The 19,938-nt window shown below is 42.4% G+C and overlaps 2 protein-coding genes across 3 annotated transcripts in view; one reads left to right on the top strand and one right to left on the bottom strand.

Annotated features, from left to right (window-relative positions):
• The window catches only part of htr4 (5-hydroxytryptamine receptor 4), a 204,665-nt gene extending 203,060 nt beyond the window's left edge, over positions 1–1,605 (bottom strand). The window contains exon 1 of the mRNA XM_040120549.1: positions 1,511–1,605. Coding sequence (XP_039976483.1) covers positions 1,511–1,605 — 95 coding nt within the window. The remainder of the gene's footprint in view (positions 1–1,510) is intronic.
• A 6,202-nt stretch (positions 1,606–7,807) lies between these two features.
• On the top strand, positions 7,808–14,366 carry lman2 (lectin, mannose-binding 2). Of its 2 annotated transcripts, none has more exons than XM_040120283.1 (8): positions 7,808–8,200; positions 10,329–10,447; positions 11,054–11,171; positions 12,006–12,085; positions 12,797–12,958; positions 13,213–13,327; positions 13,481–13,600; positions 13,770–14,366. In XM_040120283.1, exons 1-8 carry the CDS (start codon positions 8,032–8,034, stop codon positions 13,928–13,930), a joined length of 1,044 nt encoding a protein of 347 aa, XP_039976217.1. In that variant the 5' UTR covers positions 7,808–8,031; the 3' UTR covers positions 13,931–14,366. The 2 variants fall into 2 exon arrangements, with proteins under 2 accessions (XP_039976217.1, XP_039976216.1); XM_040120282.1 differs by lacking the exon at positions 12,006–12,085 and adding an exon at positions 11,871–11,953.
• The last annotated feature ends 5,572 nt before the right edge of the window (positions 14,367–19,938 follow it).

Raw genomic sequence — 19,938 nt, 5'->3', positions numbered from 1 at the left:
TGTTTAGAAGGCCGTAGGAGTTTAGGCACGCATAAAAAATTCCCTAAAATCAAACAAAGACATTGACACAGCAGGAAAGGTTTATGTTTTCAGTTTGATTCCGGAGGAGATAATATATTACAATCAGTTTCACATGCTTTTATAAGGGTTTACATAAATCTAGCTCCCCCAACAGGCTAACATCACTGCCAACAGTGGTGACTGACATCAGGTGCAGGGACCTTGTCCCGCTGACTCACAGACCAGGGGGACCCTTATCCAGCTGTTCACCCATTCAGATAGACGCCAGCACATGGGTGAGCCATGTCACCATGTCTGTCTGAACGGGGTATTGGAGGATTTTCTCCTTAAACAGATCTGAGAGTAGAACATTTCCCAGAATTGTTGATATACAGTATGCATTTTTACAATGGACGTTAAGAACAGGATAATGAATCAACTCCGGTCAAACAGCCGCGGCATTTTAATTCGGCTGACGGGGTTAACACACGAACGTTTCAGCACCATAAAAGAAACGGACAATAAGTTCCGCAACTCTTCCCACTCTTTGATTCACAGGTAATAAATCATCCTGAAACAACATCTCCAGACACTTCCAACCAGGTTTTGTTTTTTAATTAAATCTGACTTTAATATCCTTCCCGAGCTCAGAACGTGCTCGCCGCGGGTGAAATTAGTCCATCAGCTTAATTCAACAGCTCTCGCCTTTGTCATGATTACAGATTTAACATCTCACTTGGCAATTACGCCACGCAGCAGAAATTTCCAATAGTCTCTTTGCCAGCAATGGATGATTTTTTTTTGTTTATGTGTGTTTGTGTGTGTGTGTGTGTGTGTGTGTGTGTGTGTGTGTGTGTGTGTGTGTGTGTTGGTGTGTGTGTGTGCGCGCACTAGAAAAACCTGGGTGAGAGTGTGGAGAGATTGGCAGGAAGATCTCCCCGTTTTTTCTGCATGATTAAGGTGTTAAGTGCCGAAAGGGCTTTGAATCTGACGAAGGCTTCGTTAATTTCGGAGAGTTACACAGGTGTGGTCCTCTTGGATTCTGAGAGCGGAGACGGTGCACGTGAATGGAATATTGAATCCATAACAATTAGTAGGTCAATCTGTGAAGTGTCTGGGTATCAGCTGTGGTGTATTTAAAGGGGAGTACAGGCATTCGTAGAGCTGGAGTTTTACAGCCGTGTAATTAGGAACGATCTGTGTAAACTGGAGACTCGTTGAAAGACTCACTGCCGCTTGTTCCTTGTCTTTCATTGACAACTGTTCTTCTCTACAATGCTAAATTTACCTATACCTAGACTATAAATGTATAATATTTACTTAATATTTACCTAATTACGAATATATCACGCACTCATTTCCCTCATTGATATGAATGGGGTGGATAAAATACTGTATATCTGCTCTCACAGTTCGATGTAGTGCTTAACAAAAGAAAAATGATTAATAAGAAAAAGCAATGAAAAATGTTGGAAAATAACCAAACCTGAACCCAGACCAAAAGCCTTACGCAAAAGACGAATTGCAGAGCTCTGGGTTCTCGTTCTCCCTCCACACCTCCACCCAGCCTTCTTCCTCTTTGTCAGACTCATGGTACACACTCATAGTGCGCACACAAACACACACAGGAGAGAGTAGGTTTTATGTTTGTTATCTTACTCTCACTGTGCTGTAAATCTTTTTTTAAACACAGGCACACGCGCACACACGAACACACACACGAACACACACACACACACACTCACAGGCTGTGTAATTATTGCCGGTCTCACCCAGTCACCTTGTATCAGCTGGTAGCTGCAGGTAACAGTAGGTGTGTAAATGAGATTCAAATCTGCAGTAGTTATCAAACACTGGATTCTCTTTACTTACGGAGAGATTTGCTTTGAAATAAGATAAAAAAAAGAAGGGGGGGGGTCATCTGCCATTTTTAAAATGACTGATGGCACAAAATGTAGCTAATAACATGATGACGTAACAGGGAGTAGGGTGCGGAGGGCTGACAATAAAAACAGCATTACCGAGCGTTACATGTGTGAACTCTCGCCAAGGTCGACCAAGCCGGCGCTTCTGATCATCTGTCTTCATCGTCATCGGTCGGTTGATCGGATGTCATCACGCATGGATTGATGCGCGTGGGATGGATAGATTGAGGGACGGAAGGATGTGTAGATTGACCAATCGCAGAACATCCACTCCACACCATTCTTCCCGATCTATAGTCGTTACTGATAGGTCAGCGTATTGATCAGTGACGCTGTGACGCCTTCGGGGGCTCAGAGAACACACGGACACGACCGCACCGCTCTGTCGCCACGTATACGTCAACAACGGGAGCCGGAGCGCAGATGTGAACGTCTGAATGGCTGCAAAGTTCACTGAGTGAAATGTAAATCTGTGCCTGAGCCGACCTCAGCTCAGGGTCGATGGTTAGACCTGACGCTCGCCCTGACGGCTCCCGGAGGGAAAACAGGCGTTTCGGTCGCTCAGGTTTTAACACGATATGTTTGGGAAACAGTATTGTAAGCGAACTTACTGCGGGCAAGCTGTATTGGCGACAGGACAAGAGGCCTTTTCGGACGAGGAGCACGTAACATTACTGGCTTCGATGTCTGTTAAAGTGATGGCGTCTTTTGCGTTGATGTTTCTTATGGAATATTTCAGGCGTGACCAGGCGTTTACAGAGAGAGCTTCATGACAGCAGAAAACGTACGGGAGCACGGGAGAAAAACGGTTTTGTCTTTTTAAATTATTATTCACAGGCTGAATCCCTGATGAATTTTAAAACTTATTTTAACCTGGAGGCCTTAATTACTGACCCGGGGACACTCGTCCCCACCGTGAATCCAGGGATACATTTTCACATCAGTTTTATCACTTAAGTTATCAGACAGTGAATTCTTTGCCTATTTTATAATGTTTCATATATTGTTTAATGCTTAATATTCTCACGTGCTACATTCAAAATGTGCTGAATATTATTTTTTTGTTCAACATTTGGCGTGAAAACATAGAGAGAGCATGCTGGTCTGGTTATTACAGCGGTCGCCAGGTTTTTATTTCAGCCCTCCTCCTCTGAGTTTTTGACTTGTCTCGGGTATGAAACAGGAAACAACACGTTTCCTGGTTCTCCCTCTGCGTGTTTCAGCTTGTGCTCTATTCAGACTCGTGTCGTGTTGAAAGTGATACAGAAACTAGGTCTGACCCCGTGACACTGCCGTTGTGACTTTTACACGAAGTGACTAGAGTGCTTATTCAGGCAGGGGACTAACATGTTAAATTGCCAGATTAGATTAACGTACAGGGATGCGTGTCTGAAAGGGGGCTACAGTGAGGCTCACCGAAACCATCGCAGAGCGACCCGGGGGTGACATGAAAGTGTGTCCCGAATTTCACACTACCACCTGCGCTTTGAGTCCTACGCTATGACCAGTTTATGAAAAAAAAACCCAGTTATTTTGACGTTGCTTATGAAGGGGCAGCGTACTGGTTACGGCCGTCAGTATTGCAACAGGGCTAAAAGGCAACATCACTGGAAGAGCACGTTGGGGCATCCAGACCCACTGAACCACAAAGCCATCTGGGTCCATCTGATCCACATCAGAACGTTACACAGATGTACAATGGTATGGTACAAATCAGATGAGGAACCTAAACAACGTGTTAGGGTCATTTCCCAGGGAATCACAGCGAGCGGCAGTGGCCTCGGGGGTACGGATGCCAGCCTGTGACTGGAAGGTCATGACTTGAATCCCCGGACGCATTGGGAAAAATAAATATGGGCCACAGAAAGGGAAGGCGGGGAAGTCCTCGACTCCCTGGGAAACTGCTGGCACGGTTCCCCTGAGCGAAGGACATGCAGGAGTAACCGGCGGAGCCGTTCTCTGTAGGCCGTCACCTCTTAAACAGTTACACGTGAAAACAGCGAGGATGCTACGACGGAGCATTAGTGCTGCCGTTTCAAGGTTAAATAAGTAATAATATTTTAGGATAAAGTCATCACCTTACAAGTGCAAGGCATAATATGAGAATAAAGTCATAATATTTGAGGTAAAAGTTGTAGCGTCTTGAGGGTAAAGTGGTATTTTACGAGACAAAAAAATGTAATTTTTCACTAATAACGTTAATGTTATACGAGTTGTATGTAGTGGTATAAGAGAAACAGTCATGATCCCTGTGCACGTTCAAATACCCTTCTAGACACATCTAGATCTAACTTATTCATCTGACAAATTGAATTTCAATTCAAGTTAATAACGTTTTCTGAGGCTGCCTGAAGTTTTAACCCTGGAGGTCTCAGTCCCGGTTTTTACTTGCATCAACTGATCGAAACACCGAGAGGTGAGGGTCTGCTGTCTGGAGAACTGATGCCTCCAGAGCGATGCCAGCGTCCATGACATTCATACAACATTGTAAATTACACATGCAGTAAAAGTTCAGCGGGGGTCAAGGACCCGTCCAGGCTCCCGGGACGCTTCTGCTACAGGGATCATCCGTCCACTGCATCGTTCGGCACAGCTGGAAGCCCATCATCTGTTTGTGTTTTTGTTTAGTGACACAGCGATCCTAGCAAACTGTTTAAATCATGTTGTGCAACATCAAGGCTATTTTTATTGGAAAGCCGTCGAGTGTACGTACCCTGGCTGCGTTCTGTGGTGACAGAATTTGAATTTAAAGATTCAGGATTTTACCACCATTTTTCTTTGTGTGTGAAATATCTCAACAACTACTACTACTCCTTCTTTTTTGATTGATTGCCATAGAATTTGGTTTAGACGTCCATGGTGCACAGACAGTGAATCCTAATGATCCTGGGGGATCTTATGACTAATTGGTTTTTATCTAATTCATGCCACAACCACTTAGTAAAAGCCTTTCCATCAGTGAGGGATTTCATCTACTGAACCACCACAGGTACGTTTCATCTTGTTTTTATCCCTGGTTTTGTGACTTTAGTTGTTGCTTTGTGTTTTTGATCATTTTTGTGGTTCACTTGGACTTTTGTTTCTTGATAATCCAAAATTGTGTGTTCTCCTTGTGCATTAGAGCTCAGCACATACAGAAACAGGGCCAGACAACAAAACTTTGGCTAACACCTGTGTTCAGTTTCATCGCTTAAAACTGATGCCAACATGCAGCTGTGCATGTTCCGTGGTTACTGTTCATCTGATGTTGGTGCTGGTGAATGAAATATTGATGGGAAAAGAGTGTTTTTGTTCCTTACAGTTAAGCTGGAACGCTAAAATGTAACGCGTCGGTGAAATCCCAAATCTCCAGATAGCGTATCTGCTCTCCACATCTGTTTGAGCTCAATAAAATCAGGACAGTGTGTTGTTAAATGCTCAGTTTCGTGTTTTTTTTTGTTTTTTTGTTTTTTTTCTGCCGAGTGGTGAGTCACAGTGCTGGCGGTGGAGGGGGCAATGACATTTATGGCGTGATTCAGGTGGAGGGAGAGCCAGACAGAAACATCTAAAGTTGGACCACTCAGTTGAGTTTAGCCTCATCCCGTATTATGAGTTGTTGTGGAGATGGATGACTAGGGCAGACGTAGACCGACATAACTGGCATTTTGTTTGTGGATTTATGTGTTTTGTTGCCTTTCTCTTCATTTCAGTAGTTTCATGTTTGTCCTTAGTTATACTATTACCTTCTGTCACGTTCTAATGTATGTACATGGACCGCACGCATCCCTGCATAAACCTTGTGTGTTTTTGTGCATATTTACCTGTAACGCGTGTAACCCCCCCCCCCCTCGTGTACTGTTTGTGTCAATACGCTTTTTTGTGCGCATACCTGTATGTGCTTGTGCATTCTCCCGCTGCGTGTACTTGTGTGTATGTGCCTCACCGTGACAGCGCCTGACTGTCAGTTCGCTGCCACTGCAAAAAAAACATGTCATGTGTGTCCAGCTAATCAGAGTAATTCTACCGTCTGATTCACTTAACACACATCGGCCAGTAGGCTTTGTTGTCATCCATGACAATGCGGCCTACTGGGGACGCCAGCAGTGTGACAGTTACCCGGCCTTTAGTCTGACTCGTGGGTTGGTCTGAAAACAAGAATCAACGGGTCGTATCTGTGGTAAATAAGAAGCCGGTTCAGAATTTTCAAAAATATTTACTCATTTTATTTTCCCTGCTCCTACAGGTAGGTTTCCGTTTTACAGTTATCCATCCTCATGCTGGACAAATCCTGCCAGCTACAATATGGACAGTACATGGAGCGTACATAGACTAAAGGCATCACATTTCTATCATTCCAGCAAGTGCCACAAGGTCAGAGAACACTGTGAAAATGTTGAGACTGTTTTAAGTATACTCACTACTCACATCTACATCTGGATCCACACCTGAAACCAACTACTCGCCTCTTGTCCCCTGGCCTAACTTTCTACCAAATTTCAATGAAATAGGTTACACATGTTTTTGTTTTTGGATATCCTGCTAAATAACAACAGAACACAAGGACCAAAAACAAAACCTCCTCGGAGGTGGTGAAGGCTAGAGGAAGGCTGCTGACCTCTTTTTAGAACAGGCCTTGTCAGATCTTGTCGATTTAAAAAAAAAAGAAATAAAGAAGTTTGAAGGCGCTGTCAAAGCACTTTGAGATGCCTGACAGAGCTCCAAAGAGGTCAAATCAATAGTTTATTAGCAGCCTTAAAGCTTGTATGTATAGACCCTGGCAGAAATGCAATGCACATCACTTAGGGCTGCGTTGTGAGCCGCAGTACAGTGACATTTCTGCCAGACTGAAAAACGACATGATCATTTTAATGGGTTAACATGAGAAAAATGCGTAGAAATTAGCCAAATAAATCAAAAGCGACCCCAACAATTGGATTGGTATTATCTGCTGAGGCAAACGTGTGTGAACTAGAATGTATGAAGGACATATGGATGCTGAGAAGACCAGGAGAGGAAACACTGGGCAGAGCAGCCGGATAATAACCAACCGTGTGCAGCTGCAGTGGAGCACATCTGGAACCTGCTGGTCCTGTTTCTGAGATTCTGGCGCATAAGAGATACTCTTGTTGACGGTAATGGGGAGAAGGGGACTCGTTTTCTGAGCAGCTTGAAATAATTCTTCTGTATGATTCGAGGCCCTCAAATGCCGCATGTGCATGCAGAGCCGGTCGCGCTGGTTTAGAGTGCGGGCACCACTGGGCGTAAACCAGCATTCTGATCCATTCGTACATCAATTTTCTATATCTGCTTGGCCTTTCCAGGGTGGTGGAGGGCTGGTGCCTTCCTAGCTGGTCCTGGTTGGGGGGGGGGTTGTAGTAGTACATTAGTTGAATAAGTTGAATTCAATGCTGTTTAAATTGTAGACTATTACTGTATATCTGCAGTTTCATTAATTTTGTAACTTGTCTTCAAAATAATCAACATATACCTTTTTTTTTTTTTTTATGACTGGACCAACGTTTCGAAATGACTAATGCCATAAAACAATCGCTTGTAATGTACAGTACCATGACTTTGTCAGCCTGGAGATGTTCTTGACTCTTTCACGCTATGAAGCAGGTGGTTGCAGTACGTTTATTTTATTTTAGTTTAGTTTAGTTTAGTTTAGTTTAGTTTAGTTTAGTTCAGACCTACACTGCTTCCGTGGTGAGGCAGAGAAAACGAATGAGACCGCTTTCCATCTTCTGTCCTCTGTCGCCATCTAGTTGGGTAGTGCGTGAAAAGCAAGTCCTCCCTCATTGGCTTAACTTGCGATGTGCTCGTCTCTGATTGGTCGGTAAAAATTCCGCCTTCTGCAAAAATCTTCCGTGTGGAAACGCACACAAAACTCATTGCTTCCTCCGTCTCATTAAAATTAAAATTTTTCATGTTAACTGGATTTTTTTTTTTAAATGCTTGCAACATTTTGGTATTAATGCAGTATTATTTTAGAAATACGGAATTGAGAAATACGTTCCCCATTGTTTAGGAAATGTGGTCATAAACGTCGGAATTGTGTGTATTCTTTCCGGAGGACAATAGAGAAGGGGCAGGCTCGATTTATGGAGTTTGGAAGAGGAAATTTGTTATGAGAGTTTCTGTACGAGGGAGTTTGAGCAAAATGTGGAGTTTTAGAGATTTCCTCAGCACAACACTGGTCTTTCTGATACTCGGAGTGTGTCTAGTGTGTTGTGATATAACGGACGGAAACGCGGAACATCTGAAGAGAGAGCACTCGTTGATGAAACCGTACCAAGGTGAGATGGTTCAGTTAGCTCGTTAGCTAACCTGATGTTTGTCCACTCTCCCACCTGTCGCTGCGTCTTAGGAGCTGTTTAGACACATTTGCAACATCTTGGATAACCAATCGAATTGACTGTCGTATTATGGGTCACACACACACACACACAAACTAAAATTATAAATAATCGTTATATGCGTTTTAAGATGTAATATAAGCACTCTGGGTTGTGTCTCAATAAAAAGTTAGAATCTCAGCCATTTAGCTGAAAACACAGAAACATCTGTAGCTCAAAATCTTAAAAAACATTAAAACAGTAGTAAACCAAACTTTGATAAAGTGTCTATTTTATGATTTAGCTACGAAACATACTGCACACATTACAGCTGCAACGATTAGTTGATTAATCAGTTAGTGAATCGACAGTAAATTAACTGGCAACAATTCTGACAGTTGGTTCAGTCAAGTTAAGTCAAGTCCACTTTCATTTATATATCCCGACATCAAGGGGCTGAACAATCCGTACAGCATTACGACACCCTCTGTCCTTTGAGCCTCTAATCGTATGAGGAAAAACTCCCCCAAGAAAACCTTTTTTAATGGGGAAAAAAATGGAAGAAACCTCAGGAAGAGCAGCATAGGAGGTGCTTGCTTCAGGTGTGCAATTCATTACAGTGAGCAGTAGGTCTGCGCTATGCCTTACTGGTATGTGATTATTCAGTGTAGACCTCAGACAAACCATGATAATACAACACTACTAAACAAGCCTTAAGTCTGCTAATAGATGTTCATACCCTATAGGCATGAGAAATGGATGCCTAAAATGGTCGGAAATATACATTAGAGCATTTGAAACTGTATGGCTTACATTTGAAAATGATGGATTATAGTAAGTATGAATTATGTGTAGTTAAGGGGCTGCTGGTATGGTCCATTAATTGCTGGTAAATTTGGCATATATGTGATCCACAATGTAGCATGCCCTTTCAATGAAACATGAACTTTTAACTCCACTGTGTTTGTCACAGATTGTGGTAAATTTTTGGTGAAAGCGATTCGTCACAAAGCCCTCTAAAAATGAAACGGAAATAGTTCTGAAAGCTGCACAGCATCTAAAGCGAGTTTATCACTGCACTCCATCAACCGTTTTCTGTTTAACGGAGGTGCCTGGAGCCATTACAGTTAAGTAGGTCGAGGAGTGCACCACACACTGCAAGAATGTCATTTGCATATGAGTTATGAGTTAAAATATGTGTACTTTATAATGACAAAATGTCCAAAGGGCCCACGATTCCGCACTCAGGAGAGGGAAGTGTTTGTTCAGGGCGTGTGCAAAGAAGTGCAGATGAAACAAGACGTATCTGGTAGTTGTGTGTGGTAATTCTTAAACAAACACAGCCCAAATCCCCAGCGTTACTGATGAGAGATTAAGATATACAGCTAAACATGAAAGTAATTGTTTTAAAGGATGTCAATTACATTCAATTTGGCATGTAAATCAGCTTATTCATTGCAAACCCATGAATCAATAGTAGTACTATTCATATATAAGCTACAGAAAGATTTAAAAGTCAATTAAATGCAAATGTGAGACCCAGAAAACATTTTACATTAATATTTATAAATAAACAAGCAATCATCACCCAATAATTATGCCTTCCAACTGAGCCTTGATACCAAGTTGACTATTAAGAGTGGATACTGAGAAAAATATAGATAAATAAAGATTGGCTCAAGTAAAACCCAAATATGGTGTAAGTGAAAAAAATAGTCCATTACAGAGTTTAACACAGTAATCCTAACAGCTAACGGTAATAACTGACAACAACTTCATTCATACCATTAGAGCCTAACGGCTGAAGTTGAACTTGAAAAATGTTTTCCTTAACATAATTTGGTATCATGGTAATTCCACTCCTGTTTACATAAGAAGAGAACAGCACATACTATATGAAGCAGCACTGTGCTGAAAGCTGGAAGTGGGCCAACAGGCACAGTCACGCAGCTGATCTGGTCAACGGCAAAAAGTGAGATCGATCAAAAGCAACTTGTGACTTTGCACTATTTTGAAGACATTTATGGAAAACGGCGTGATTTCTGTTGTGTCTGGTCGCGTCTCGTCCTTTCATCTGTTTGTCTTGCAGGGGTTGGAAGCAGCCCTAGCAGCCAGTGGGACTTCTGGGGAAGCACGCTGGTCACGGGCTCATATGTCCGTCTCACTCCAGATGAGAGAAGCAAGCAGGGGTCCATCTGGAATACTGTGGTGAGGACAGACAACAAACGTGGCTCATATCTGCAGTCTGACTCGGACGCATGCCCGAGCCTTATTCCATTTTAGCTTTGGGTTTAGAGTACGTATTCTCAGTCAGGTTCCTCTAAAGCCGTGCCCGTACAGCCTGGCTCTCTAAACTTTTTCAGCCTCAAATATTAGTTGCATTTTCTCATGTTGGTTTTTTTTTCATCTGTCATACGTCATCTGCTCAATATATAAACGCTCATTGGCGCTCATTGATTTTTGGTGAATGAATGTGAAAGATGAATGTGCAAACGAGTAATGAAATGTGTACTTTTTAAAACTGATAAACTTGTAAAAAAAAAGACATTTGCGAATGACATCCAGTCCCTTGTTGTTGCTAGACTGAAGTGTCCTCTCTGCTGACTTGTATTGACACATATGACAGGTAAAATAAAATACTCAGTCAGAATTAATTGTGTGGTGTGAAGAATGAGCATAAACTACACTTGAAGAAAGGTCTTCTGGTGTTTTTGATTGTTTATCTCCTATTTAAAAGCTTTGTAAAATACTTCCTTTGCTCATTTTCTGGTGTTGCTATGGAAGGTAAATACTTTTCCTGTTTCCGATCCACAGCCTTGTTACCTGAAGGACTGGGAGATGCATGTGCAGTTCAAAGTTCATGGGTCAGGAAAAAAGAATCTCCATGGCGACGGCATCGCTATCTGGTACACAAAGGACAGACTGCATCCAGGTAACGATGGCTTTCCAGCGTCGTGGTTCTTTACTGCTGAGTTGCGGCTTTTGTGGAGGAAACTCACCCAACTTGATCTCAATTCATTTTAGGTCGATCCTCCGTGTATCACAGTATTGAAGTTTGGATTCACCCAAAATGTAGCACTCACCTGTCACCCACAGCTCCCCATCTAACCAGTTCACTGCCTTTTTTTTGGCCGCTACTCTCTTGCAATATTCAATAAAAGCAAAAAACAACTAAGGTTTCACTTCCAGCAACTCCTTCACAATAAAAGCCCTCTGTCAGATTACGTGACAGTGGGTGAGATCTTACACATCATACGCAAAAGCAAAAGTGAATCAGAAAACAGTGAGGCTGCTGTCAGATAGATGAATATAAGAACAGTCTCAAAACACCTGGAACAAAGTCCAAATCAGATGTCTAAACTGTGCGTAATATATTTACTAAGCCCTACCAGAGACTGCTTTCCCTCTACTCAGCTGCATGTTAGGCTAATCACTTTAGCACCCGGTTGGTTGAGCTGTTGCACACTGAGTGTTAATGAACACTCATCATTCTCACTCCATCAGTAAGCTGCTTTTCATCATGTCCAATTGCTTGTGTCTATCATCTCGGCTTGCTCTCATCACTGCTGACCACAGAAAAGTACCTCAAGTTGTCTGCTCATGTCTCGCCTCATCTCTGCCTCCATCCTAGGCCCTGTGTTTGGAAACCAAGATCAGTCTCTTGGCCTGGCTATTTTTTTGGATACCTTCCGCAATGACCTCCATGGGATGGATGTAAGTGTGCAGTGTGTGGCTAGAGGTGATTGACCAGCTTGTTTCTTTGCAGGGCCTGTGTTTTCCAACAATGCTCTCTTCTACGGGCTGGCCGTTTTTATAGATACTTACTCTAACGATGATGCAACGGATGTGAGTGGTTGCTCAGGTTTTACTCGTCAGCATGCGGTCTCAGTCTAGATTTTGTTTTCCTCACCTTAAATCGGCATGTTGTCAGACCTTCAAGCATGGTGACAGTGAAAACTCCACAGGTTTTGTTTTTTATATAATTTCACTTTTTTTTTTACAGAAAAAAGCACATTTAATCACAACTTAAGCATGATGGTTTTCTGGCAGTAGCTGTGCTGTCTTCGCTTTGGAAATCGTCTAATGTAATTTTTTTTTTATTTTTTTTATTTCAAGAGAGCTTGCCTTGTGACATAAGCTACTTTCACATTGCAGCTGAAAGTCTCCCAGTTCTTTTCTCTTTTATCCCTCATTGGAATCAACTGATTCTTGGTCTGTGTGAACAGTCAAAATCTGGACTACAAGGTCATGTGGAACTACACAGATCTGAGGCATCCAGCTTACTTTTGAATGCTCAAATCAGAGCTTGGCAATTTCAGTTTTTCTCTGAATAAATATAATCATCAGATATGAGCACCATTTTAGAACTGATCCTAAAAATGCCTGCAGTGTGAAGGTAGTGTATATATACATGAGTTTGTATGACCCGAAATGTCAAGTGGGCTTATATTTTATTTAATTTTATGTATTTATTTGTCCATAATCTTCTATGTAAGAATATGCGTATTATAACCGCTTTTGAGGATTGTCCGTGGATTCTTACCTGTCTGTCACCAGCGTTCCTTCCCTTACATTTCGGCCATGGTGAACAACGGCTCCGTGAGTTACGACCACGGCAAAGACGGACGATCGTCGGAGCTGGGAGGCTGCTCGGCAGAGATCAGGAACAGGGAGCACGACACGTACCTCGCCATCCGCTACTCCAAAGGAAGACTCACTGTATGTGAAAACCCTGCTTCGTGTTTTCTCAGGGATGCTCCATAGACCTATTCATTTGGTTCAACTGGGTGTCACACTGAATTGAGCTGCATATAATCCAGACATAATTTAGTCCATTATAACGCTCTGTAGCATGGTGATTATAAAACCACCACGTGTACTTACATAGTTGTGTCTGGATTTAGTTTAAACACTTTTTTTCACAGTAGGAATTTTCGTTTTGATGTATTTATAATGTATTCTTTGTATCTCAGGTGATGGTTGACGTCGATGACAAGAATGAGTGGAAGGAGTGCATCGACATCGGAGGCGTCCGTCTTCCCACAGGGTATTTCTTTGGAGCCTCAGCAGCTACAGGAGATCTGTCAGGTGGGTCGGTGCTGCAGAGCTGCACACTGACAATAAACAAAAATAAAGTCATTACGTTCCTCTGCATAGTTCAAGACTTTATTCCTGTCATAGCTTTTTATTACAGATTATTGCAGATTTGCTAACCGTTTAAACGCCCTTATTATTTTCCAGATAACCATGATATCATCTCCATGAAGCTCTACCAGCTGATGGTAGAACACACCCCTGAGGAGGAGAACCTGGACTGGACCAAGATTGAGCCCAGTGTCAGCCTCCTCAAGTCCCCTAAAGGTAGATAAAAGTTACAGGAAAACTTGATTTACAAGGTGGAGGCAAGCTACTCATCCCTGTAGCTCTGATAGGTGTAATTTTTTTATTATAATTTTATTTTTAACTGTAATTGTCAGTTCGTGTTGGTGTAGGGTATCAGTTTTATCTGGACTTTCTTCTTCCTCCACAGACAACATTGACGATCCTACTGGAAACTTCCGCAGCACGCCCCTCACGGGCTGGAAGGTCTTCCTGCTTCTGCTGTGTGCTCTGCTGGGAATTGTAGTGTGCGCCGTGGTGGGAGCTGTAGTTTTCCAGAAGAGACAGGAGAGGAACAAGAGGTTTTACTGAGGGGAGAGGAGAAAGAACCACCTTATCAGAGAGATGTGTCTGTTATGGAAGGAACTGTTTTGCAGATGACAGATGAGCACATTCAATGTGAATTTTTTTTCTAAAGATTGTACAAATGTTTATATCTTTGAAGCACTGCGTTGGGAGTGAATTTTGGTAACTTGTGATGCTGGTCAGAAGGAGCATAACTAGTGGCAAAAATCATGAGCGACCTTGATAAATGCTGTTTTTGTTTTCCATGTCTCTGTGTTCACTCATTGCAGGGTTATAATAAGTTTACCGTCATTTACAAACTTTGCACTCTGAGTTTTTCAGATTCTTAAAAGAATGTTTTCACACCGGCTTATTGGCTAATCAGATGTCTCCAGCCCTTTTCAGCTTTTCTCTGCTTCAGGTGTGATGCTACAAATGGTAATTTAAAAAAAAAAAAAAAAAACTAATATATTTCACGGTGATGATCATCCACAGACGGCTGATGTTGCGTGCTGCTGTGCTAAAATACAAAAGACTGTCAGGAAAAAAAAGAAGTTCAGAGATGTATTTGCTGATTGTCGCTCTCATTCTGACATTTAGAAAAACTCCTATGTTGCTCATTTTTAAGCGTTAGCGTTTTAAAGTAATTTAGAATTAATTGAAATTGTGTACAACGTGCTCTCCACATATATTTCAGAAAGAACATCCAGGAGGATTGTGGAAAAGGTGTTTTGTCAGTAACCACTATATGTACACTAAAGTACAGAGTAATAAGTGATCATGTTTATCTCCTTTTTTCCTTTCATTTTGGATTGTCAAGATAAGTATCAAGCATCAAAGATCAACTGTCAGTACTATGATGTGTGTGTCCTTGATTTGATAAAGTTTGATTTTTATTTTTTTTTGTCTGCTCAGCTGTGTTAGCTGTCTCTGCTCATCCTACACACCCAGTTCTTCTTCTGTCCAAACTGATTATTTGAAACACCAGGGTTTCTCTCTGTGTTTTATAGCACGGGGGGGGGGGTCCACCTCCGACTATTTAATCATGCAGTTAATCGATTGGTATTTTTGAAAAATGCCCATGAGAGATGGGGGATGAGAAGCTGAGGACCAGAGAACTGTTGGCATTTTTGCTTGAGAAAAGATTTGATGATGAATTCATTATAAAAGAAGTTGAAAAGAAATATCGTACACCACGTGGACAGAAAATGCAAAGTTTTCCAACCTACCAGAACATTGAATCACCGCTGCGTTATATCAGAGATGAGGAGCAGCAAATCGCCATTGACCTGAAAACGTTACGAATGCCACTTTAATCATCGTCTCTGTAAAGGACGACAGTGCGACGCCGCACTCTTGAGTCAAACGGTAACATTTTGCTTCATGTGAATATAACATTTGAATCCCGGTCGTTACGAGCGACGTCTTGTGAAGCTCTGAGGCCACCTGAGAGAGTGCAGTGCACGAGTGGATGGATGAAGAGACCTGAACAGCCTCAATCCTTTTAAGCTGAAACATTTTCTGCTTTTTTTTTCTCTCTCTCTCTCTTTTCCCTGCAGGGTCTTTAGAGCAGAATTTTAGTTAGTTTTCAATTAATAATGGTAAAACTTGATTTAATTAAATCTTCTAGTATAATGAATATTAGAATCATTAACAGCTAAATGAAGCGAGTGTGATTAATAAATGCAAGCAAACGGTGTTAATCATGAAGCTCTCTCAGACTTAAACCTTAAAGTCCATGGATGGACTGTTCAAAGACACAATCCTGCCCATGATTTCTTTCGATGTCATGTTTCTCTGTTGGTTGGTTTCCTTTCTTTGTGGCTTCAATTTCCATAATGTGATTTCCTGTTGTTTGGTTCTTGCCCTACATTGTTAAACATTTACCAAAAATGCTAAAAGTAAGATTAGGGATTCGATGACACGCTTGTACTTTCATAACTGCTGAATCACAGATTTTCTTTTTTCTTTTTTTTTTTTCCAATCTAGCATCAGCATCTGTTTCTATGTTCTCGAAGCCCTTCTGTATTTGCCTCTGCCACATCAGTTAGGTTTGTGATGAGACTTGAAACCTCTCTTCTCATCAGAAATAATGTATTAAAGCGAGGAAAAAAAAAAACAGTTTGGCTGTGAATCGTGGTGTATTGACTAGGTTTTACAACCACTTAATTAAATTGGAATAATCACAAATTCTCTGAAAATACACACCGTGTATTCGAGCGGTACACACAGGTGTGCTGCATTTCAGAGACACGCTTAAAGATTTAAAGTGTGGATTTAATTTGTACGGAAGAAAGAGGCTGAAAATGAAAGGAGTTTAGTAAAAACTGCTCTGAAGGTTGTGCACTGCTGCCACTTCGTTGCACCGCCCACACCCAGAATGCAACTGTGCTCTCCACCGGTGTGAAATCGCTTAAACTTTTCGTTCAGTCAGAATCAAAAGATTCTGTCTGACTTTTTGGTAAAAGCTGATAAAGGCACATAAACGTGTTGTATGACAGTTTTAAAACATTGTACTTTAAAAAATGTCTCTACTTAAAACGTATTAAACAGCCAACAGATCAAGTTGTTAAAATTAGCTCCACCTTGACAAGAATGAAATGCTGCTGTACACAGCGTGAATCACTAGTGTTTCAATAATACACGGAAGCTAATAATGACGAATGACAGGAAACAATTGGCATTGCTAGCACTTACTTTTGAAACTTGAAGTGCACTTTGCTGTCAACAGTGATTCACTTTTACCTAACTAAGATTTTGAGTGTGCATTTGTTTTTTCCCCAGTGGTGTTCCAGTGAAATACTATCTTAGTACTTCTCCCACCACTGTAATCTACGTGGTTACTTTTCACCAACTTGTGGATTTAGTTAGCTCGCTAACCACAGCTAGCCCCTAAAAATCCGCGGGAACAGCTGCCATTTAAAAAAAACGACTGATAACGAGAAACTCTGTACCTGTGTCCTCTGCCTCCGTCTGAAAATGAGGAGCCAATTGTTTGAAAAGCGACGCGGCGCCGTTTCGAACCGCACGGGCAAAGGCCCTGGACCGGAACCAGGAATGTGACGGTTGGCCGGCGTGGCAACGGTAACCAGGGGGAGGCGGGGCCTAGCGGAGGGTCAATTAAAGCGGTTCGTTTTAAAAACTGCCGATGCCCCGCCCCCCCCTCTCGCGCTGATCGCGAGCGGAAACACCTGAAACTCCACCTGCCGTCCACTCAGCGTTTCATGGGCCGGCGGTGCCGCGGGGAAGCCCCAGGATGGCCCGGTGGGGCCCCGGTTGTTCGTCATGTCACCGCCTGTCGGCCACGGACGCCAGTTCAGGCGGGGCGCGGAGCGTCTCCACCCGCTGTGGGCAGTTTGCCGCCACGGAGAGGCCTCGGCTCGCCCACTGCTACGCGTGGTCCGGCTAAGTATCCGCTGTTTGCCAACCGGCCAGTCACGCAGTGATTCCTGGTCTCTGCTCGCTTGCCGTTTCTCTGCCGGGTCGTAGGCTGCTGACCTGTTCTCTCGACGGGTTGTTTTCTGGGGTTTTTTCTGGCCATTGTTTTCAGCTCACGGCCTGTGAACTGTGCAGTAGACCTATTTATATTGGTGTTAGTTGTGGAAGAAGGAGGGTAATAGTGTACTTGTTACTCCATCTATCCGAAAACTGCAGTTACTAGTTATTATTTATTTATTTTATTTTTTTTCTATCTTGTTTTGCAAGATAATAACCTGTGTGCACAAAATATTATCTGGTGTCCATAAGTCTTTAAAAAAAAATCTTTCAGGACCTTGGGAACCTATAAATAACACACTTCTGCTATTTTGCAAAAGGAGTATTTTACTTTGGATACTCTGACTTCAGCTTCATTTAGATAGTCTTACCATGCCATAGAGTTTTGAAGGCAGGCCTTTTACTTGTAACGGCATTTTTTTTCATTGTGGATTTGCTACCCATGCTTAAATGAAAGATCTGAGTGCTTCTTCCACCACTGTGCTTATTGGGTACTTAATGCAGCATATTCACCGTTGCCAGGTTCTCTGCCGGCTCTGGGGCGTCTGTTTCAAGAACGAAAGTACGACTCTTGGCCTGCTCGCAGCCAATTCTCATAGTTAATTATCGGTGCTTTCGCCTTTCCGGGAAACTCAGCACAACGGTGTTACTTCTCAGCTTGAATTTACCTGGCTGCCCTACCCTGCCGCTGCGTCATCAGGCGGATTGCCGGGATTAGATTTACCCGTGTCACTTCACCAGGTCTCCTGTTCCTTTTTTTTTTGGTGGAGGAGATTCATAATTTGTATTCACTGGAATGAATCTGTTCCACCATAGTCGGCTCACTAGAAAGCAGCTAAACAGCAGGTCGCAACCTGTTCGCACCGCTGACCACAGTGAAGCCAAAGTGTCACTGGCTCGTCGCTGTTAGAGTAATTATTTCCCTCAGGTGTGCTCTTTGATAGTAGGTGTTATGGTCAAGTCAGAATCCGTCCAAATTTTGATATTAAGGAAAATTATGTTTTCAGTCAGTTTTATCTACATTATGTCTTGAATGATTTAAAAAAAAAAAAAAAGCATGATTTTTAGGGCTGATTTCAGTTCTTTAGACATATCTTATATTAATCCCAGTTTATATCCATGTTGTGTATCAACACTCTTCCCATAACATTTGTATCATACGTTTCCACCTTGTGTTCAGATATGCAAAGTAAATCCAGTTCAGATTATCAGTGATGTTGTTTTGTTTTTTTTGTTCAACCACAAGATGGTGATATAGTATTGATTTTCGCCTTCAGTGCACAGCTCTCTGTGTGTGTGTGTGTGTGTGTGTGTGTGTGTGTGTGTGTGTGTGTGTGTGCATGCACGTGCGTGCCTGCCTGCGTGCGCACATTCATTCTTTTCTGATATAATGTAGAAAACTGCTCATTTTCAAAGTTTTGTTCACAGTTGTATATTATTTCAGACAGATGAAAGGAAAAAAAACCTTAACACCTTTACCGAAATCACCATTTGCTATTAACGACCAACATGTGGCCAACAAATGTTGATGTTTACCTTGATACTGATTGGAGAAATGTTCCGTGCTGGAAATGATATAATTTATTCCAAAACTTATTTGTCAGAATCGATTCTTTTTAACATTGTAAATGTATTTCGACCTCTCTCTCACACACAGACACAGACACACACATAGTGTAAGGATCCTCCCTTGACCCTCAGGCTGAGTCCCACAGATGATGTGAAAATATGTCTTCCATCAGCATCCCCCAACACTTTCTACCCGACGCTGAAAGCGTACTCAAGCACGTCATTGAATTTTCATCACCCGGGCGCGGCTGCACAGTGTGGCAGAGACCATCGACGTAGCCGACCAGTCACTGGCTGAGCGGGTATTCTGGTGCGCGTGCGTGTGCGTGTGTGTGTGTGTGTGTGTGTGACAGGGGCAGCAGTTTAAATAGCCCACAGTTTATACTTCCACTTTCACACCTGGAAGCTGTGATTGACTGGAAACCTGACTGACAGAGTGAGCTCTTGCCTCGGGGTCCGCGGCCTACGTCTGAGAAAACCTTTCCACCTGGGACTGAACGACATGTTACTCACAGCACACAGGGGAGACGTACGATTCGGGGCTGTGACTCGGGATTATTTTCATTGTTGATAAATGCAATGAGTTTTTTTTTTTGTTTTTTTTAATGATCATGATTGCGAATTTTGTCTGAGCAACGGTATGAAACCAGAGATGGATACAGCTTGTAATGACGTGAGGTGGAGATAAACTCGGCGTCCTCTAGGGATGTCACGATACCAGAAGTTCGGTAGTCGGTACCAGCAACATTGAAATTCCAGGATTCCTGATACCAGATTCGACACGACAGCAAAACATAGAAAACAACAGAGGCTGCTGCGTGCGCACACACACACACACACACACACAGTGTGCTAACACATGCACACGCCTGCACACACCTCCGTATAGTCACTGTGCAAGCAGAGGTTTAAAGTGACCGACAAGCTGACAGACAGATGGTGTAAAAATATTCATTTAAAAAGTCGACGTT

Source organism: Xiphias gladius, chromosome 23 (genome assembly GCF_016859285.1).
Source record: "Xiphias gladius isolate SHS-SW01 ecotype Sanya breed wild chromosome 23, ASM1685928v1, whole genome shotgun sequence".
Taxonomy (NCBI): Eukaryota; Metazoa; Chordata; class Actinopteri; order Istiophoriformes; family Xiphiidae; genus Xiphias; species Xiphias gladius.
Note: the sequence above shows the minus strand (reverse complement) of the source record. Positions and strands in the feature narration are given on the sequence as shown.